This window comes from Rhincodon typus, chromosome 34 (genome assembly GCF_021869965.1).
Source record: "Rhincodon typus isolate 14 chromosome 34, sRhiTyp1.1, whole genome shotgun sequence".
NCBI classification, from domain to species: Eukaryota; Metazoa; Chordata; class Chondrichthyes; order Orectolobiformes; family Rhincodontidae; genus Rhincodon; species Rhincodon typus.
In genome coordinates, this window is record NC_063365.1 from 528,640 (window position 1) to 550,277 (window position 21,638).

General features: G+C 40.4%; 1 protein-coding gene across 4 annotated transcripts in view; it reads right to left on the bottom strand.

The window, feature by feature from the left end:
- Positions 1-344: 344 nt before the first annotated feature.
- The window catches only part of bms1 (BMS1 ribosome biogenesis factor), a 77,298-nt gene continuing 56,004 nt past the window's right edge, over positions 345-21,638 (bottom strand). For all 4 annotated transcript variants that reach the window (XM_048616356.1, XM_048616355.1, XM_048616357.1 and 1 more), the window contains exons 14-23: positions 19,661-19,743; positions 16,039-16,212; positions 15,195-15,383; positions 13,636-13,816; positions 12,799-12,857; positions 9,738-9,860; positions 7,470-7,617; positions 6,728-6,903; positions 5,999-6,160; positions 345-857 (exon numbers count right to left, since the gene is read on the bottom strand). In XM_048616356.1, the coding sequence (XP_048472313.1) occupies positions 633-857; positions 5,999-6,160; positions 6,728-6,903; positions 7,470-7,617; positions 9,738-9,860; positions 12,799-12,857; positions 13,636-13,816; positions 15,195-15,383; positions 16,039-16,212; positions 19,661-19,743 (1,520 nt within the window). In that variant the 3' untranslated portion in view covers positions 345-632. The remainder of the gene's footprint in view (positions 858-5,998; positions 6,161-6,727; positions 6,904-7,469; positions 7,618-9,737; positions 9,861-12,798; positions 12,858-13,635; positions 13,817-15,194; positions 15,384-16,038; positions 16,213-19,660; positions 19,744-21,638) is intronic.

Genomic DNA, 21,638 nt, shown 5'->3' on the forward strand with positions numbered 1-21,638 from the left:
CAGATGGTAGCAGAATTAGCTACATTGTATTACTAAAGAATCTAAATCCATTACAATAATCGGGAGTCTAATGCAGTCATGTACTGGGCCAGGAGACAGTTGCTAAGCACATTTTGGGTGTTGAACAGGTTTAATGCAGCAACCTCTAAAGATAACTCTGTGGTGATTAATTATGCACCCCAAAAAAACCAAGAGCAAATTATGCATTTTCCTACTGTCTTCTTTAAGAAACTCAATGTTCCTAAAACAAGCACTGTCCTCAGTCCTAGGTCCTGTCTGGTACCAATTCCACAAACCATATTTAAAGTCAGAACTTTTTTAAAACAAAAATCATTATTTACACATTACATTAAGAGGATCTTTACTAATTCATCAATACACTGTGCATCACAGAGCACGGAGTATTTAACTTGGCAATAAACGTTTGTCACATTCTATTTCAGTCTTTTTGGATGAAAATCTGAATAAAGGCTGAATTGTCTGCAGTCGAATAAGCTACAGTTCTGAAAAAAATGGAATTTAAAATTTGTACAGGTGTGAACAACGGTCTGATGTATATTTTGACAATCCTTTTCAACTCCAACTCTTCATGGCCAACTTTCCTTTCAATGCAAACTGCAAAGTCTTGTGGATCAGGCTTCTTTCTGTCCTCTTAGACTGGATTTCATTTTGCGCTTCTCCTTCTGACCCAGCATACGATGTATCTTCTTGCGAGCTTCTTTCTGCCTTTTAATCTTAGCCTCTTCTTGTTTGCGTTTCTGTGCAAGGAATTCTTTGTGCTGTTGGTGTTCTTTTTTGTGCTGTTTCTGTACTTTGTAAGCATTCACTGTGCTCAGAGCAGTGAGCAAGGCTGAGATCTGAGGACAAAAACATTTGTTTTTAAGCACACAAATCCTAATAACTTCTCAATCAGCCGTGCAATCAAAACAGAGAAAGTTGATGACTACAATGAACTTAACAAGTAATTTGAAGTAGACTGGGAAACCAGGTCAAAACATTTGGTCTTAAATAATGGTAAACATCAGAAATAAAGAAATATTTCATAATTCACAACAAATCTATATTCCCTTCAGAAATTAAAAAAAAATAGGAATAGTTATACCATTATAGCTTTTAAACAAAATTAACAGTAGTATTACATTAAAGGAAGAGGCTTATAAAAGCGGAAATTTCAGGAGAAACTCAGCAGGTCTGGCTGCATCTGTGGAGAGAGAAAGAGTTAATGTGTTGTATCCAATATGTCTCTTTTCTTTAGGGAAGAGGCAAATATTGTTGCTAAAATAAGCTGTAAACCGGAGGACTGGAAGACTTTTAGAATTCAGAAAAGGATGACCAAGAATGTGATAACAAAAGATAAAACAGGATGACAGAAAACCACTTAGCCAAAGCTTCTGTAAATAAACAGAACAGGCTACCAAAAGTAAACACAAGTTACATGGAAGCTGGGACAGGAAATATTGTATTGAATCTGTTCTCACAATAGGAGACACTAAAATAAGTTCTAGAAATAGCAGCAAGTCAAAGGTCTAGTGAAAACTAGCATCTTAAAAAAAAATAGTATTAGTCTTTGTAGCACTATTCCTCAAAAGGCAGTAGATACACAAATAGAGTGTTTGAATATTTACAGCAGAGGTGAATAAATCCTTGATAAGCAAAAGGGATGAAAAGAGCTGTAAGGTTATTGGGGTAGCCAGGAACATGGAATTGAGATTACAATCAGGTAAGCCATGATCACAGAGCTGGCTCAAGGGGCCAAAAGGCCTTCTCCTGGTCTTAACTCTCATGTCCACGTAATTTCATCAATGATGTTTGTTTAATTATGTTAAAAGTTAATAAATCCCCTGGATGTCACTGCCTTCATTCTAAGGCTTAAGAGGACAGATATACTGGATGAGATAACAAGCTGATGTTTCGGGCGTAGACCCTTCTTCAGAAAACATTTCTGAAGAAGGGTCTAGGCCTGAAACGTCAGCCTTCCTGCTCCTCTGATGCTGCTTGGCCTGCTGTGTTCATCCACCACTACACCTTGTTATCTCAGATTCTCCAGCATCTGCAGTTCCTACTATCTCTGAAACAGATATACTGGATGCACTAGTTTTGATTTTCCAAGATTCCCTGGAATCCAGAACAAACCATGAGGTTTGGCAAGTAGAAAATGCAACTCCCCTTTTGAAGAAAAGGGGATCTGAGATAACAGGGAATATTAAGTCAGTTCTTCTGACACCAGCAGACCGTAATTAGATTGGGCAGAGTCAAACGGATTTATGAGAGAGCAACATGTTTAAAGAATCAAATTTTTTTTAAGGTTGTAACACGAAGGATAAGTAAGGAGGGCATCAGTGATTTGGTGCATTTGAATTTTCAGAAAGCATCAGAGAGGTGCTAGTTTCCAAAATTAAGATGTTCATGGGAATTGGAAAAATTACTACCAACAAGAATTGGTAAATGGACAAAAAACAGAGCAGAATAAATGGATAATTTTCAGGTTTCTGGCTACCAGGATCTCTGTTTGAGCCTCACATCTCTATATGGAGAAGTTTAGTGTGAGGTATCCAAGTTTACAGACACCAGAGTGAAGTGGTAACACAAGACATGAGGAAGGGTCCAAAGGGCTACAAGTGATAAACTGGTTAAATGAGTAGTAGAAATACGAAGCTGTCCATTTTGATAAGAAAAATAGAAAAATGATAAGAGATTAGAAATTATGGTCCTCAAAGTGACATTAATGTTCTTGTACCTGACTCATCAAGTCAACTTGCAGAAACAACAAGCAATTAGGAGGCGATATCTGGCGGTATTGTCGCACATTGGTGAGGCCACTTTGGGAATACTGTACACAGTTCTGGACACCCTTCTATAAGAAGGATGTTGTTAAACTTGAGAAGGTGCAGAAGAGATTTAAGGATTTTTCCAGGACTGGAGGGTTTGAGTTATACGGAGATTCTGAATAGGCTGGGGTTTTTTTCCCTGGAGGGTCAGAGGTTGAGGGATGAGCTGAAAAAGGTTTATAAAGGTCATGAGGGGCACGGATAAGGCGAATAGCCTAGGTCCTTTTCCTAGGGTGGGCAAGTCCAAAACTAGAGGGCGTAGGTTTAAGGTGAGAGGGTAAAGACTTAAAAAAGGACCCGAGAGGTATCTTTTTCATGCAGAGGGTGGTGTGTGTGTGGAACAAGCTGCCAGAGAAAGTGGTGGGGGCGGATACAATTATAAGATTTAAAAGGTACTGGATGGGTACACGAATAGGAAGGGTTTAAAGGAATTTGGGCCAAATGCTGGGAAATGGGACTAGGTCAGTTTGGGATGTCTGGTTGGTGCAGATGAGTTGGCTCGAAGGGTTTGCTTCCATGCTATATAACCCTCTGGCTAGTAACCCAAAGACCCAAATAATTTTCTGGGGACAAGGGTTTGAATTTCACCACAGGAGAAGGTGGAATTTAAATTCAATTTTTAAAACCCTGAAATTAAAAATCTAAACGGGTCTCAGCCCAATCTAATTGTGATCTCCTGTTGTCAGGTTAACTGACCCAATGTTCTCTGTTTTTGCAGTTCCTCCCTTCTTCGAAAGGGAATTGTTATTAAAACCCATCTGACCTTTAGAGAAGCTAACTGCCATTCTGATCTGGTCTGACCTACATTCGACTCTTAACTGGCCTCTGAATGGTGCAGAAAGCCACTCAGTTGTATCCAAAGGCAACTAGAGGTAGGCTGCTAATTAACTTGGCCCAGGGCAGAAGTCAACTTTCAGACATTAAGAGAATCAAAAGGATGTGGAGATAGTCAGGAGATTAGCTAAGCTCTTAAACAGGTTCATGGCAGAGCTGGCTTGAGTGGTCAAAGATCTACTTTTGTGGCTATTTCTTGAACTTTCCATGACCAAGCTGCTTCAGCTTTCTCCTTGCTGCTGTTTTTCTTGCTTCCTAGAAAAAAATAAACCAGTGCTATCCCAAAAGTTCATTATTCATGGGTAAACCATGAAAGCCACTGTAAAAACACATAGGATCCAGGTTTACTTGGCAAGTTGGATCCAAAATTGGCTTAGTGACAGGACACAGAGTGGTAGAAAGCTGATGGTGTGACTGGAGAGATGGTGTGACAGAGAACGTTTCGGGTCGAGTGACCCTTCCTCAGAACTGATAATACAACATCCGCAGTTCTTTTGATTTTTGTATGGAACACTTACTTACCTTATCAGCTGAGGCCTAGATTATAATAGCAGGGAGGTCATGTTGGAGCTGTACAGAACTTTGGTTAGGCCACAGTGCACTGATCTGGTCACTACATTATAGGAAGGATGTGATTGCACTGGAGGGGGGTGCAGGAGATTCACCAAAATGTTGCCAGGTTTGGCATATTTCAGCTATAGAGAGAGACTGAATAAGTTAAGGTTGCTTTTTTTGAAGCAGACAATGTTGAGGGAGGACCTGATAGGAGTGTATAAAATTCTGAGGGGCATGGACAGGGTGGATAGAAAGCAGCTGCTCCCTTGAGCTGAGGGGTCAATAACAAGAGGGCATAAATTTAAGGTGAAAGGCAGGAAGTTTAGAGGGGATTGTCATAAAATCGTTTCATCCTGAGGCTGTGTCTTGGGGGTGTGTGCACGTGTATACAGGGGGGAATGGTATTAAATCTTCTGGAATGCACTGCCTAGTAACCTAAGAATCTTCAGAGGTCTTTGGAAGAAGTATCACTGGACTTGAAACATTAACTCTGCTTTCTCTTCAAAAGATGTTGCCAGACTTGCTGACTTTCTTTAGCAATTTCTGTTTTTCTTTGTTTCAGGCTCTGATTTACTGGTTCTTCAAACTTCCTGCAATAAAAGGTTTTTTCCAAATTCTGGCTCATGTGAAATATTAAAATAAAGATCAATAAACATCATCAGAAGAAGAATTCAAGATTCACAGAAGAGATGCAGTGGCATAATGGCAATGTCACTTGACTAGTAATCCAGAACTCCAGGTGAACGATCCAGGGACTTGGGTTTTAATCCTACAATGGGATTGGAGTAGGAGTAGGTAAGAGATACTGCAACCGTACAAGGTGCTGGTGCGACCATATCTGGAGTACTGAGTGCAGTTCTGTTTCCGTTATTTACAGCAAGATAGCATTTCATTGGAGGCAATTCAGAGAAGATTCACTAGGATGTTCCCGGCTGGAGGAATGTCTTATAAGCAAAGGTTAAGCAGTTTGGGATTCTACTCACTGGGCCTTTAGAAGAATCAAAGGCAATCTCATTGAAACATACAGGATTCCTAAGGGGCTTGACATGGAAAATGTTGAGCCAATGTTTCCCCTCACGGGACAGTCTAGGACCAGACAGTACAGTCTCAGAATTAATGGCACAAATATAAGGGGGAATTTCTTCTCTAAGACAGTTGTGTATCTTTGGAATTCCTTGCCAGAGTTCTGTGGCAACAGAGTCCTCGTGTATATTTAAGGCCAAGACAGATACTTGATAAGTAGGGGATCCAAGGGTTACAGGGAAAGTCTGGAAAGTGGACGTGAAGAATGTTGGATCAGTCACGATCCCATTCAATGGCAAAACATTCTCAAGGGGTGAATGGCCTGTGCTTGATCTTATTTCTTATGATCTTATGGCAGATGATGACATTTGAATTCCATAAGACCTGGAATTAACAAAAATCTAATCTAATAGGGACGACGTATCTACTATCAACTGTCACTTAAAAAAATAACTGGTTCCCTCATATCCTTTATGGAAAGAAATCCACCTTTGCCTAGTCTAGCCAACATGTGACTCACAGCAACATGAGTGACTCTCAAAAACCCTCTGGGCAATTAGGGATGGGCAATAAATGCTGGCACAGCCAGCAAAATAGAAGAGTAAAAGACAATTCAAGTCAGTACAATGAGACAGTTAGAAGACTGACACACCAGGTTGAACAGCGGACCCAGGAAAAATGACAATCAGGCCTTCTCGAAACACACATTGCTCTTGAAACAGATGATGTCAATTTCTTCCATTTTTTTGTACAATTACCTTCTTCTCATGTGCACTTTTGATGACAGCAACCCGCTTTTTATCCCGTGTCTCCTTGGCCAGTTTCTCTTGATTTTTAGGCTTGCTTTTAAAGGGCAGGGCTCTCTGCAGCGCCTTGGGGATGTGGAGGGGATTGAAATGTTTCATCTTCCTCTCGATGGGCTGCAGGAAAATGCAAATAATTAGAAACAACAATACACAAGTCAACCAACCACTTCAGTCACATAATCCAATCCCGTAGTACATTTAATTGCTCAGAAAATCTAACACTTTCGCAGGGTAAAGTTGTTTCACCATCAAGGGTGCACTACCCAAATTACTGATTCTTTGCACTTGGCACCTGGATTCTGAGCCACAGACTTGAAATAAATGATATAACTATACAGCAGAGGAGGAGGCCATTTGGTCTATCAGATCTGGTTCGACGTTCTGAAGGAATTATTCCAAGTAGTCTCACTTCTCTCCACACTCACGGCCCGCAACTGGTGCAGGGAAAATGCACCATGCCCCCAATTAGCGTGGGGCAAACAGGGCCACAAGTGCTGCATCCCCTCCCTACAATTCTCTATTTGAACTTCCACACTTGGTATCAGTTTAGATATAATTTGCTACCTCAAGGAAACTTTGTCCTTTTGTTCTGGTAGTAAAGCTGGTTGTCCTATGACTATAATTCAAGCTAACTTTGAATCTGATCTTTGCAGTGTATTATTGATAAAAATGCAACATTACCCTGTACAAGGAATCCTTGTTTGGCTTCATCCTAATGCCCAAGTCATGTTTGAGTTGTCCAAAGGTTCTCATTCCGGTCCAGGTCTCCCTCTCACCGCTTGGTCTCAGCAATGACGTGACCGGATTATACAACTTTGGTACCAAAACTGGGTACCACGTCCTCAGGAAAACAATATCTGAGAATCAACAAAACATGCAGTTTAGCTTTCTACTGGCTAATACATCATGCCACGACTAACGGGTGAGAAAAGCCATAACTAAATGAAGCGTAAGATTTTGAGAGTTCTGGCTCAAGTTGGGCATTCCCACACTTGGTAGGTCACATTGATTCTCCATGAATGCAATGCCTGCGAAAGGAAAATTTTGCCCAAAGCTCTCAAACTGATTTCTAGCAAGCACACAGTTGGTCACAGTCGGTAAAATCCCAGAATTGCTATTGAGATGACATGACACTGATGCCATTATGTTGCAGTATGTGTGCTTGAGGTTAAAGACTGAAGCTTTTTATTATGAAAGCAAGTGGCCAATTACTCCTGCCAGACCAGAGAAGGCTTGACACTAAACTTATGCCTGAAAGTGCGGGAGTTCCAACTGCTCAACACTAAAGTCCCTCCCCTTAATACACACAAAAATTGTGACAAGCAGAAAATCTAACATCCCTGCACTTTAACACTTCACAAACAGTTATATTACTTGTTGAGGCACTGTCTTCAACTGTTACATTTAAAGATATTTGACTCACCACTCATTAGCAACTTGTCCTCAAAGGAGGCACGGAATGCTCCCTCTGGAGTACGAAGTGCTTTCTTCAGTTGACCACGTAACCCACTCACACTTCGGAGTGAAGCATTCTCAAATTTAGCAACTTCCAGCGCTGAGTTAAACATTCCCTGTGTTCAGAAACAGCGTATGAGGCGCCAACCAGGAGAGCAAGCCAATTGTCATACTACACATCAGTTCAACAACCCACCTGGGAACCAGCTTATTCCCAAAGCCCTTCATGGGCACAGGGATAATTTCAGGGAGCTAAAAGAAATCTGATCCAAAAGGAAATGAAACAAAGAATATCAAAAAGTGGTGGTCCAGGTATGGATGAAACATGAGAGGGAAAAGTAATAGACCTAAAATTATAGACCACTGGTTAACTGAAGAAATTTTAAATAACATGAAACAGAAAAATGACAAACGTTATAACATAGTAGAGTTGAGCAGAATTCAGAAAGTGCAAAGCAGAACTGTAAATGGAAATAAGAGATGCAGGGGAAGCGTATGACAGAAGATTAGTGAGTAACATCGAAAGGAAGCCAAAAACACCCAAAAATAAAAACTTCCTGTGGAGGCAGAGGACACAGAAGAGGTCAAATTTGCTATATAACAGCATGGCCTGGGAGAGAAATCATCGCCTCCACTGCTTTCTCATTTCCAGGTCTCTCACCTACCCTCACCCCCACCCCTCCCTTTCAACCCTTTCCCTCAATTCTACATACTTTTCTTTCTTCTTTCAAGATTTACCATTCAATTCACTAAAGAATCACAGAAAGGTCCTAGTAAAACTATCTCATTTATTGTTTGTGTATAACATACTTCTGTGATATATATACAGCACAGATCATCAATATGAAGAGCAGCAAGGTTATAATGCAATAGTATTTTTGTGCACCTATAGGTGATCCCAACATGCACATTAAACAGTTTGCAGTTTGGCTAATTTAACAGGAATTTTCTTCTAATACTGTTCAGGCGATAACACAGATTTCAGTGACTGTTTCAGACCCCATTAACATGTTCTGCACATTGCGCTGTGTGGACGCAGTAACTTACATTCAGGTATGGGGCAAGATTCAGTATTTGAAACCGAGATAAATTGCACAAGATTTCACAGAGAGTGGTGAAAACCTGGAACAGGCTGCCACGGGTAGTGGTGGAAGCAAGTACAATTTTGTCATTTAAGAAACATTTAGACAGGTCCATAGATGAGATGGGTATGGAGGGATATGGACCAAACGAGACTAGTTTAATCAAAAACTGGATGGCATGGACAGGTTGTATTATGTATTATTGTGTTAATTCCTGGTAAAGTGTAATGACTGAACAACACAGATCAACAAGGCAGATAATTGAAAGGCACAAGTAGAGATGAATTGGTATGATCTAAGTATCATCACAGAAAGATGGCTGCAGGATGACCAAGTCTGGGAACTGAACATTAAAAAAATCTTTGACTTTTAAGAAGAACAGGCAGAAAGGAAAAGGAAGTGGTATTTTACTGGAATGGGATCAGAACACTAGGGAGGAGGATCTTGGATTGAAAGGGAAAAAAATGTGGAATCTGGTTGGGCGGAGCTAAGAAATAGCAAGTAGAAGCAATGAACAGCACCTACCAAACAATAAGAGTAATGTGGGACACTGTATTAACTGAGAGAGATTAGAGAAGCATATAACATGGGTAAACCTAACAAGCACTAATACTGTGGAGGATACGTTTCTGAAGTGTGTCAGGGATGGTTTGAAAGCAGTTTGTTGAGGAAATGACTGGAGATCTAGGTTAATTTAGCTCTAATATTATAGTGAGAAAGGGCTAATTATGATTTTTTGCAAAAGAATCTCTGGTCATGAGCGACCATAAAAAGATAGAATGATGCATTATATTTGAAAGCGAAGGAGTTCAAATTGAAAACATGGTGCCAAATTTGAACAAAGAAAATTATGAAAGTACGAGGAGCATGATCAGCAATACAATAAATACATTAAAAACTATCCATTGCCTAGGTATCATCATATCCATCATTTAAAGAGCTATTACATAGTTCACAGTACCTATAGGTTCCTTCAAGGCACAAAAATCCCAAAAACGTCAATCAATCATGGTTAACAAAGGAAGTTAAAGATTGTATGAAATTTAAAATGCCTAATAAAGTTGCAAGGAATAGTGATTAATCTGAAGATTTGGAGGATTTTAGAATACAGGAAAAGGAGAGAAACTGCTAGTAGTGATAAAGAAGCTTCTCACCTTTATGAAGGCTGTATTCTTATATATCTTGAATGGGAACCCCACCAACTTGAGTTTTTTAACAATGGTTACAGATTTGTCGAGGTCCAGCACCACACCCGTTGCTGCTATTCTGAAATCTTTCTGCAAGGATAAAGCTAACAGTTAGTTTCAACAACCTGATGCTTACCAGGAAAAACAAAATGCAGAACAAATACTTGATCGGCATCACCATCTGGCAACACAATGCATCATTTATAAGATGCAGTGGACCATTGGTCAACTTTCCTCCAAGAGCACCTTCCAAACTCTCAACCTCCACCAGCTAGAAAGATAAGGGCAGCAGATACATAGGAACACCACACCTTGAAGATCCTCTGCAAGCCACATACCATTTTGACTTGGACCGACATTGCCACATTTTCATAGTCATCATATCAAGATCCTAGAACTCCCTCCCTATTAATACTATGGGTCTACCTACACCACATGGACTGTAGCAATTCAAAAAAGTGGTTTACCACCACTTTTTCAGGGCAACTAGGGTTGTGTATCAAATCCTAGTCTTTCCGCTAATGCTACACCCAGTGAAAGAATGAAAAAGGAGGACAATCAGGAATGGTGAACTAAATGTGCCCTCTGGAGATGCTCACATTCAAGAATGAATATAAAAAACACATAACTGGCTAAGGCAGAGAAAGCAGAAAGTGGTGATGAATGCACACTTTTCTCCATTCATAAAAGGTGATACATTCCGTTTGTTTTTGATGTGAACCAGTTGCCGTACTATGCAATCCCTTAAAAAGATGGACACAGTCTTACACACACATATACATATTTTAAAGGAAACACTGAAACATATGACATGTTTATTCCCTGTGTGGCACATTTCTGCAGATTGTTGCATGCCCACACACGCACAAGCTGAGCTGGAACACTGACAGCACATGCTATTTAATGTGGACAAGTTTGAAATTTTGTACTTTGAAAGGAAGAAAATTAAACGGCAACATTGTGGGGCGAGTACAACTGCAGAGAGTATATATCTATCAACATTTGAACCTGGTCGTTAAGCAATCGCCTGGGATGCTTGGATTTAAATATGGAATACAGTGAATATAGAGATAAATGAGTTAGAACATAGCACAGTACAGGCCCTTCGGCCCACAATGTTATGCCAACCTATTATCCTACTTAGATCAATCTACCCAGCACACCCCACATTATACTATCAACCATGTGCCTATCCAAGAGTTGCTTAAAAGTCTCTAATGTATCTGACACCACTTCCACTGCCGGCAGCGCATGCCACACACCCACCACTCTCAGTGTAAAGAACCTACCTCTGACATCTCCCCTATACCTTCCTCCAATCACCTTAAAATTATGCCCCCTCATAAGGCGTAAGTTTAGGATGTAAGTTAGGATGAACCTTTTAAATGTGACAAGCTAAGGAGTATCTTTTAGTCTCCAGGAAGATTTTGACAGACTTAATGAATGGGTAAGAACATAACAGATTGAGCATAATGTGGAAAAACATGAAGTTATCCACTTCGGTCACAGGAACAGAGTCTTGAAATGGTGGGAGGTTTGAAAGTGTAGATGTACAAAGTTATCTGGGTGTCCTTGGCTATGTGCCAATGAAAGCCAACATGATGGTGCAGCAAGCTATTAGGAAGGCTAATGGAATGTTTAACTTGATCACAAGAGGATTCAAGTATGGGAGTAGAAAAGTCTTGCTTCAATCACAGAATCTTGATTAGACCATACCTGAGCAGTGTGTGTCTAGTTTTGGTCCCTTTACCATGCAAAGAATATTATTGCCAAAGAGAGAGTGTAAGAAAGGCTCATCAGATTTCTTCCTGGCAAATGGCAGGACTGTCATATGAAGAGAGATTGAGAAAAGTAGGCCTGTATTGTCCAATATTTCAAAGAATGAGAGGTGATCTCGCTGAAATTTTCAAAATATGAGATAGACAGGGTGGATACAGACAGATGTTTTCCCTGGTTGGTGAGTCTAGAACTGGGGGATACAATTTAAAAACAAAAGGAGGATGCCATTGAGGACCAGTGTGAGGTGAAACCCTTTTAGAAAGGATTAAGCATCTTTGGAATTCTTTACCGCAGAGGAAGTTCAGTGTTTGGAGTTTAAGATAGGAATTGATACATTTCTGATTATTAATAATCCTAAAGGCTCATGAGGTTAATGGGAGTTAAAGGCACTGAAGTGTTCAATTAGCCATGGCCATATTAAATGGCATAGTAGCTTTGACAGCCTGAATGGCCTACTCCTGTTCCTACGTTTAGCTCTGAGAATTATACTTTGGGAAAGGCGTCAAAGACCAGGAGAGTAATACAGATGAGTTTTGCCAGGATGATATCAGAAACAAGCAGAGTGAGCTGTATGGAGAGACTGGAGAATAACAGTTGTCAAAATTAGGACAGGTTTTCATACAGCAAAAAGGAAGAAACTAGCAAAATGGTCAGTAATCAGAGGTCATGGGTTTGAGAAAAACTGGCACAAGACCTGGCGGGGAAATGAGGAGAAATTCCTTTACACATAATCGGAAAAGGCGGCAGCATCAGATCGTACCAGAACTTTCAAAGTGCAATTGGGCGCATACTTGAAGGGAAAGCATTACAAGGGAATACAACTGGATATTAAGCTATATTGGACATCTATTCCAATTAAGAGGATTGTGCTATTTCTAAGCTTGCCCTAAAATTTATAACTGGAAAAGTACCCTAATTTTGACCAGCTGAATCTATCTTTTTAAGATATCCAGTTCCTCTCCTTGAATGCACGCAACTGCCACCCCAATACTCACTCTAAAACTGCTCTTTCCATTCTAACATATTTGTCAACATGTTTCTTGTTCATCATCCTCCCAACTGTACCAAATTATTTTTCTGCACTACCCAAGGAAAGTGAAAGAGGATAGGGCAGATTGGGAGCTAAACAAATAAAGAGTGGATAAATGGTAACAATGGAAGGTGGGAGGATGAGAGAGCATGGCTGAACCTAACCCTGGTCTGCCCTACTTAGAAATCAAAAACCTCAACCCCACAAGCAGAAACTCACCGAAGTACCAGCCACAGATGGAACAGCGAGAAACCCTGAGCCTTGTGGAGTAATCGGACCTGTGGTAAGGAAAATATAAAGATCTGAAAGTTACACAAAATTCAAATACAAAAACCATCACCAAAAACATCAGTAGGATTTGCTCAATTACCACTGAAGTTCGGACGGTTATTAATTTGGAGTGCGGGTTAAGGCTACACCATAGCACTGACTGTGAGCAATAAAGGGATCCAATGTCACAGTAACAGTGAAGCCCAACAACTACACTTAGAGAGAACATTGGTCAAGAATCATTTTGGGCTGATTCTGGGACATATACCTATTTAAAGGACAGTGTAACATATACTTGTCAAACCCATTCTACACTAAAATAAGAAGCAAATCAATCCATTCTCTAGTTCAAAGATTAATTGGCCCTTCATATATCACCTTCAAGAATGACAGGGCCTGTTCTACCATTGGAAATGGTGATTCAACCTCAGGCAAGGGAAGAGGTTGAGAAGGCGAGTCCTTCACGGTGATCTCAGTCAGCACAGGAATTGAACCCACACCATCATTCTGCATTGCAAGCTAGCCATTCAGCCAAATGAGCTAACTGACCCCTTGCCCTGTGGGGATAACAGTTAGTCAACAGTGCTTTCAGTCCTTGGTCACAATAAGTATCTTAAACCTGAAATCTTGTTGCAGCATCCTGCCAGCTATTACCTGGAAGTTCAAATTTGTTTTAAAAGTTATTGTTCTCTATGGAAATCCTGATGTCACAAACCTATTGTGTGCGCTATCAGCCATGGTCTCAAAGCCCAAGAGAGAAAAGAAAAGTAGTTAGAAGTCACTTACCCCAGATAGTAGCAGAGCAGTGCATGTGCTCAGGTGTGTATTTGAGCAGCCTATGGCGTCCATTATGGTCCTCAATGTAATACATTGGGATAGTCTGAAAGCGCCTCCAGCCAAGGGAAAAGATTAAAGGGTCTCTCGTCTTCAGAATCTTCTTGTGCCATCTGTGTTTCTTCAAACGCATCTGGTTCAGCATGAAGAAAGGAATATTAGCAGACAGTCATTACAACAACCCTTTCAGTTGGAGTCACCTTAGTCGCATTTCACTCAGCCACGTTCTCGGATGATGTAAGTTAAAGTTTGAGCATGTGTTCTTGTCGTAACAAATGCAATTCTTCCCAACAGACAACAAATATAACACTTTGTTAGTAAAGGTCTGAGTCACAGTCTGCAAAAAGGCCTTAGATAACAATCCAGACTGAACAAAGGCAGCTATAACACTGTTGGGGTGGGCAATAGAAAAGTCAGCAGACTTGCAGTTTGGTATAGAACGAAGAACAGTACAGCACAGTACAGGCCCTTCAGCCCACGATGTTGTGCCGACCTACTATCCTACTAAGATCAATCTACCCTGCATACCCTACATTTTACTATCCTCCATATGCCTATCCAAGAGTCGCTTAGAAGTCTCTGAAGTATCTGACTCCACTACCACTGCCACTGCCGGCAGCGCATTCCACATGCCCACCACTGTGTGTGTGAAGAACCTACCTCTGACATCACCCCTATACAGCTTTGCCCCGGAGAGTTAATCCCTGAACAAAACCCACAGAAACAAACCTGCAACAGAAATTGCTCCTCTTACCTGCATTGTCCTAACTAAATGTAGGGATGATCAAAGTAATTGCGCTGTGCCTTGACAGAAACTCTATTCATTTCCACTCCCCTGTCTGTCTACCATCTGAAGTAGAACTGGACTGTTTGCCACCTCAACAACTAATTTGACCCCGAGCTAAGCTTCTGATTGCCTAACTCCAAAATATAACCAAGACTGTTTCCACCTCTGCAATATTGTCCAATTCCTCCCATCCAGCTTCTTGTGTTCCAGCCATGTTATACTGGAGCTCATCCGAAGTCTGACTGCTCATGTCATAACATTCACCAAGTCTCATTCCTCCATATTTCCTGTCCTAAGTTACCTACACTGGCTCACAGTCCTCCAAGGCCACACTTGTAAGATTCTCATCTTGTGTGCAAATTTCTCTATGGCCTCATCTTCACACTACCACTTTTAATCTCCTCCAGTCCTACAACATTTGAAATCTATTTGCTTTTCCCATTCCGGCCTCTTGTACATTCCTGATTTTCACCATTCCACCATTGGCAGCTGTGCCTTCAGCTGCCTCAGTTCAATGCTCTGGAATTCCCTGCCTAAACTGTCCATTTCGTACTCTTCTTCAAGGCGCTTCTAAAAACCTATTGCTCAGTTAGGGTCTGTGGTCATTTGTCACTATATCTCACTCCTTAGCTTAGTGTCAATTTGTCAGTCTCGAAACACTCATGTGAATTCTCCTCTGCTCAGGGTGTTACATAAATGCATGTTGTTGCTCTTCAACTATTACCTGCAGGTATCCAATATTTCCTTCACTGTTCCCCAAGCCACCGAGTATTAATGGATAGCAGGAATCAAAATTTGTCACAAACTCATAGGGCACATTCTCAATCTCCACTCGTATATACATTCCGGGTCGAAAACCTTCATACTGAACTCGAGTCTCATCGTCTTGGTCATCGAACTCTGCACGGTTAAGCTGTTTGAAAGGGGAACTCATGTTAAAATAAAGAATGCAGGAGGGCTGCTTGATTGAACAGTACAGGATTTGGAGATTTATGTGGGAGACCCAACTTTCCTATAATAGTAAAATCAAAAAATACTAGAGATGCTCAGGAAGTCAGGCAGCACCTGTGGACAGAATCAGTTTACATTTCATTATGGTTCAACATGAAATGTTAACTCGTTCTCTCTCCGCAAGTGCTGCCTAACCTGCAGAGTTTTTCCAACAGTTTTCCATTTTATTCAAGAATTACAGCATTCACAGTATTTTGCTTTCGCTTTTCCAAATGGTTTTTGTGGCATGGTGCCCATCACAGGAAGTGTAACAGAATTCCTCAAAATACACATCTAATTAATAGCTTGGCATTTCACTTATAACTGCAAGAAATTTTCTCCAATTTTATATTAATTACATATGGAAGAAAGCTTCGCAAACAGGCAAAAGGTGAAAACTAACAGTCAATGGAATGCAAACAAACATGAGCAGTCAACAAAAACAGACAGAAGCCACAGCATTTATATAAATCTTGAACATTTGACCATTAAAATTTCTGACCTGTGCATGCTTCACTAGTTACACTTATGCCACGCAGAATTCAGAACTGTAACTGGTTGTGAATATATATTCCTACCTGCGCCTGTTTCTGCATTTCATCTTTAACATCGTGGAAGTAGGTTCCTTCACCATTATCATAGTCCATGTCAAACATTTCCTTCAATTTCCGCTTCTTCTCCAAACGTTTGGTCCGTTCCACTTCCTCCTCTGTACTTCTGGAATCAACATTTCCTTCATTGCCTTCCTCACCCTAATAGAGAAGGGAATTTTGTTTTAAGTTTTAAAGCAAATTTCTGCAGCCAGATGTTTAAATACAAACTGAAATATTTCCAATTCTGTTGTTCCCATCAAGTCCTGAGGCTTGAAACATTTTGATTCATTCCAACTAGTTTCCTGGGAAATGTATCCACACTCTACTCCAAAGGCTGATCACAATTTGTTAATTGAGACAGCAAGATTTGCTGCATGGCTCCCCTTCTGGTAATGACAGCTTAACCCAATCCAATTTTCAGGCCTTACAGTAGAGTTAAGTATTTAGCCAAAAGGAACAGGAGGGCTGAATGATGCCCTCCACTCTCATGGGACAACTTTGACCAAATGGTCTTCAAAACTGCAATGACCAGAAAAGAACCAGAGAGTCTTCTAATATACCATACAGTTTCATAAATCCACTGGCAGAACTCAATGTCAGTCATCTGCTGCAAAGTGGTTGAGTAACTTAATCTGTGAAAACTGTGACGATACTATAGCTTTAATGAGGTGTATTTTATCCGGTTATTTTTGAAGCGGGGTTTTGAGACAGAGATATCAAGTTGTCTCTTCCAATCCAATAATATAAGCAGGTTGCGTGGCCCTGGACTTTGTTTTACATGTTGGAACAATAGAAACAGCATGAATGGGTGGAGTGAAGCTCCCACAGAACTAGTGTTTTATTTTAGCTTTCAGCTGTTGGGGTTTTGAAATTGGTTGTGGAAACTTTTATTCATCTCTTTGCTACTGCAAAAAGCTTGAGATATCTTTCTCTGCCAGAATTTTCTCTTAGTGTTCTTTTCTGCTGGACAGGAGTAACATCACATGTGAGACAATCTATTTTACTGAATTTGCCTTTGCTAAGGGTGTGTTTATGGGATGTTGCTATATTAGAACAGTTGCTGTTTAGTAATTAAATAACCTATTATTCGGTTAAGTTGTCCAGTAGAGTTAAAGTTATACCAATTCTTATTTCATTTGTTGCATTTTAACTGGATGTAAGAATAAAGGGTGTTTTGCTGAAAGCCAAGGAGAGTGACCAATCGAACACAGCACTTTAAATAAGATAAAAGTTAGGGTCTAGGCTATCTCCTTGATATAGCTGAAGGGAGTTTGGTCTGGTCCATAAAAAAACATACCCATGTTCTAACAACTTGATGTTTGAAAGATTCCAAATGTCTCGTCTGCTCACTTCTAGTCGACTGTAACCTTGTTATTAATTTAGACAAAGAAGGATAAAAGACAAAAAGGCAATTATTTGTAGTTTACACTAAACGCGAGGAACATTCCACAGCAGGAACATTCCTTAACTTGAACAGCAGCAATATTGTGCTAGCTTTGACTGGAAAAAAGATCAGGAGGACTTTTCCACAAGAACAGAGGAGTCAATGGGTAACTTCAAATAGATCTTCCAGATGATGATTAATGAGATGGACACAAGCAGCCCACAAACTGCCAGCTATTTGACCCATCAGGGAATTTTGTTTGCAGCTATAGGTTTCGGATTTGAATGTGGGTCTAAAACTTTCCAGAATGAGGATAAGGAGGACTTCCAGCCCGATGTCTCTGACCCATCCTTTTGAAAGAAAGGCCCGAATGCTTGCAATTGATGGGTAAAAAGTCTTATTAAATGTTAGCTTGAATATTTTTGATGTTCTACATATTTGGTACAAAGCTAATTCTGTTTGTAGTTAGCATTTAACTAAACTTTAAATTCTTTGATGATGTAACAAGCAAGTTAGACAAGGGAGTGCCTGTGGACGGGATTTATTTAGATTTGGATTTGGGGGTGGAGTGGAGCTGGGTGAAAGGAGAAATATACTGGTAATAGAAAACAGCATAACCAGAAGGGTTAACACTCTTCTTTGCAACAAAAACAGTGGGTCAGGGCACCTCTGTTATTTGTAAATCATAGAGATCTACAGCACAGAAAAAAAGGACCATTGGGCCGCTTGCACTGAGCAAATTATTGGAGCTGTGGGCTGATAGGTGCCCACTTGCATTTAGCTTTGTTGATAAGCTGTCAACAATCTAAAATCTTGCCAAATGGAATTGTAAGGTTTAAGGGAAGAGAGGCGAAATATTGGACATGGTGGATTTTCAAAATGAAGAAGGAAATGAATAGGAGATTAGAATTCACCACATGCTTAAGGTGGAGAAAATCTCTGGTGCAGAACTTATGGTCAGTAAGTTCAGCTGTGCACTGGAATGTCTGACAACTTTTCAAGCAACAGAAACAAACTTTCACCATTTAACCCATTAAGAACTTCCACAATTTTTAAAACGTTTGTAGATTTCCTGCTTAATCTCTGGTCTCCTTGAAATTGGTATTAGTATTTGAGCTTCCCCTTCCTGGCAACATATTTGATCCCTCTCCAAACTCTATTATTCCTCCCTATCAGGCAAAACCCAGAATTTAAACAATTGTCAAACTAATGTCTTGACATGTCCTTCCTTTTCTACTCAAAAGCCCAAGCAAAAATGCTGCTTTGTAAAAGGAAATCAGCCTTTTCCATACACACCTTCAGCTTTACACATCTTTCTACAATGTAATGTCCCCAAATACATTGCACAAACGTAACTGAACCTGCCCCAAATGTTCCACAATCCATATAGTGAAATATTCCTTCACACTAGTGCCATGCTGCCAAACTCTTAATGAATCATTTTGATCAGTTGATCACTTCCTATCCTGTGAACCAAAGATAACTGCAAACTGAAAATGCACTAAGCTTGGGCCTGCATGAATCAAGCTAACTGTTTAAATCCCAAATCAATTTTCATTCTTATGCTTTTTATTCTATTCATTTGTGGGATGTGAGCGTCGCTGGCTGGCCAGTATTTCTTGCCCATCCCATGTTGCCCTTGAGAAGGTGGTGGTGAACTGCCTTCTTGAACCGTTGCAATCCTCCTGCAGTAGGTTGACCCACAATGTTATTAGGGGGGGATAATTCCAGGATTTTGACCCAGCAACAGTGAAGGAACAGTGATGTATTTCCAAGTCAGGATGGTGAGTGGCTTGGAGGGGAACTTGGAGCTGGTGGTATTCCCATATGCCTGCTGCCCTTGTCCTTCTAGATGGAAGTGGTCACGGGTTTGGAAGGTGCTGTCCGAGAATCTTTGGTGAATTTCTGCAGTGCATCTTGTAGATTGTACACACTGCTGCTACTGAGCGTCAGTGGTGGAGGGAGTAGATGCTTGTAGATGTAGCGCCAATCAAGCGAGCTGCTTTAATGTGGCGGTGTCAAGCTTCTTGAGTGTTGTTGGGGCTGCACTCATCCAGGTAAGTGGGGGTATTCCATCACACTCCTGAATTATGCCTTGTAGATGGTGGACAGGCTTTGAGGAGTCAGGAGGTGAGTTACTCGCTTGAAACTTGTAAAATTATCTCAAGTAGTAGGTGCCATTTTTAATTCTCGTGGAGGCAGAAATTTTTCTGTAACACAAACCTCATGGTTTTGTTTTAGTTCCCCAGGTTGCCCTGTATGAACTTCTCCTGTCTCCAGATCCTCAAATGCTCCATACGCAGAGTCTGGAAGAAAATAACAACAGCGTAAAAAGGAAGAACATAATAAATAGAATCAGGGATAGGCCCTTAAGCTTGCTCTGTTCATCTGATTATGTCCAATTTGCTTCAGATTTATTTTTCTGAGTGCTCTCCATACACTTCAACTTCCTCCAACTGATCTAATATCCAACTATCCTAGCCTTAAATATATCTAATGATGGAGAATCTACAGCCCACTGCAGTAGAGAACTCCTAAGATTCACAACCCTTTGAGTGAAAACATTTCCCATCTCAGTCCTGAATCATCAATCCCTTATTCTGAGACTGTCACCACCCCACCATGAACACCATCACACTGTCCCGCAGCTACCGCCACTCCAGGGTAAACAACTTCTTAGCGTTGACTCTCCTAAACTCCAGAAAACTTAGGCATAATTGACTAAGCGTCACATTATCAGACAATTTCTTCACCTGCACACCATTCAGTGAGGCTTTGTTGTACTGACGAATTAGGCAGAGCCTTCTTTACATAGAGACAAAAATTACATAGAGTACTTCAGGCGTGGTCTCAACAAAATCCTATACAAATGTATCAAGAGTTCGTTATGCTTATATTCTGTAACCCCTTGTAACAAAGGACATGCCATTTACTTTCCTAATTGCTTTCTTTGTTCCTTTCGCCAGTGTACCAAAGTCACACTGTACACCAACGTTTACAAGCTTTCGTACCTTTTAAAAAATATTCTGGTTTTTTTTTATTCTTATGACCAAAGTAACTAACTTCAGAGCTGCACATCCAACAGCCACTCATTATTCACTCATTTAACCTGTTTATACCTCTTTGCAAACTGCATCCTTCTCACAATTTACATTCCCATCGAGTTTTATATCAGCAGTAAACTTGGATACATGACTCTGACTCACTGTCCGAGTCACTAACATAAATTGCAAATAGCCAAGATCCCAGCATTGATCCTGGTTGCACTCCATCATCACAGTCCGTCAACTTGAAAAATGCTTCATTTATCTCTACTTAGTTTCCTTGTACTTCTTACCTAATCCTCTATCCATGCCCATTACCCCCAATTCCATGAATTTATGCTGTGTACTAACATTTTGTATGGCAATCTCTCAGCTGCATTTTGTAATTCCAACTTATATTTCATGTACAAGTTCACCTTTAGTTACCTTACTAGTGCCGTTCATAATTAGCCACAGTTCACAAGGGTCTGCAGACATCGGTCTCTGTTTGCTGCAATTCTTTGCCTTACTGTCACTCTACCAAGCAGACATGCTTTCTAAAATCACATTAGCTTTACCTGATCATTCTACAATCTCCTAAGCGCATTGTTAAGATTTGCTTAACAAAAGACTCAAACAATTTCTTAATGTCAACCTAATCAGCCCATATCTCCCTGTATTCTCTCTCCATCGTCTCCCAAATTGCAGTGTTATATTTGCTAAATTCCTATCTCCTGGGGCTATTCTAGGGCACTTTGGAAAGTCACAACCAGTCCATCGGCAATGTCTATAGCTATCTGCTAGGACATATACCACGAGGCCCTGGAAACTTGTTAGGTTTCGGTCCCTGAAGTTCCTCCTCTGCAATGTTCCATTGTAAAAGTTACCTCAAGCTCCTGACTTTTTAGCCCCTTGGTTACCCTTTATTTCTGATATATGATTTATTAAAGACATGAGTGGGAAAGAGAATCAGCCAGGGTGAAGAATAAATCATGTTTCCTGTTCCCATTGAGAGCTCATTTCACAAGTATGGTGCATCTGCAGTATGTAGGACAAATGAAAAGGGGGTCAGAGTGAATTATAGTACAGTGAATTCCACTAGCAGTCTACCTAAGTCATTGTCACATGACTACAAATTAAGGGATCAAAAATTGTCATAAGTTACACTTCCAATAGGA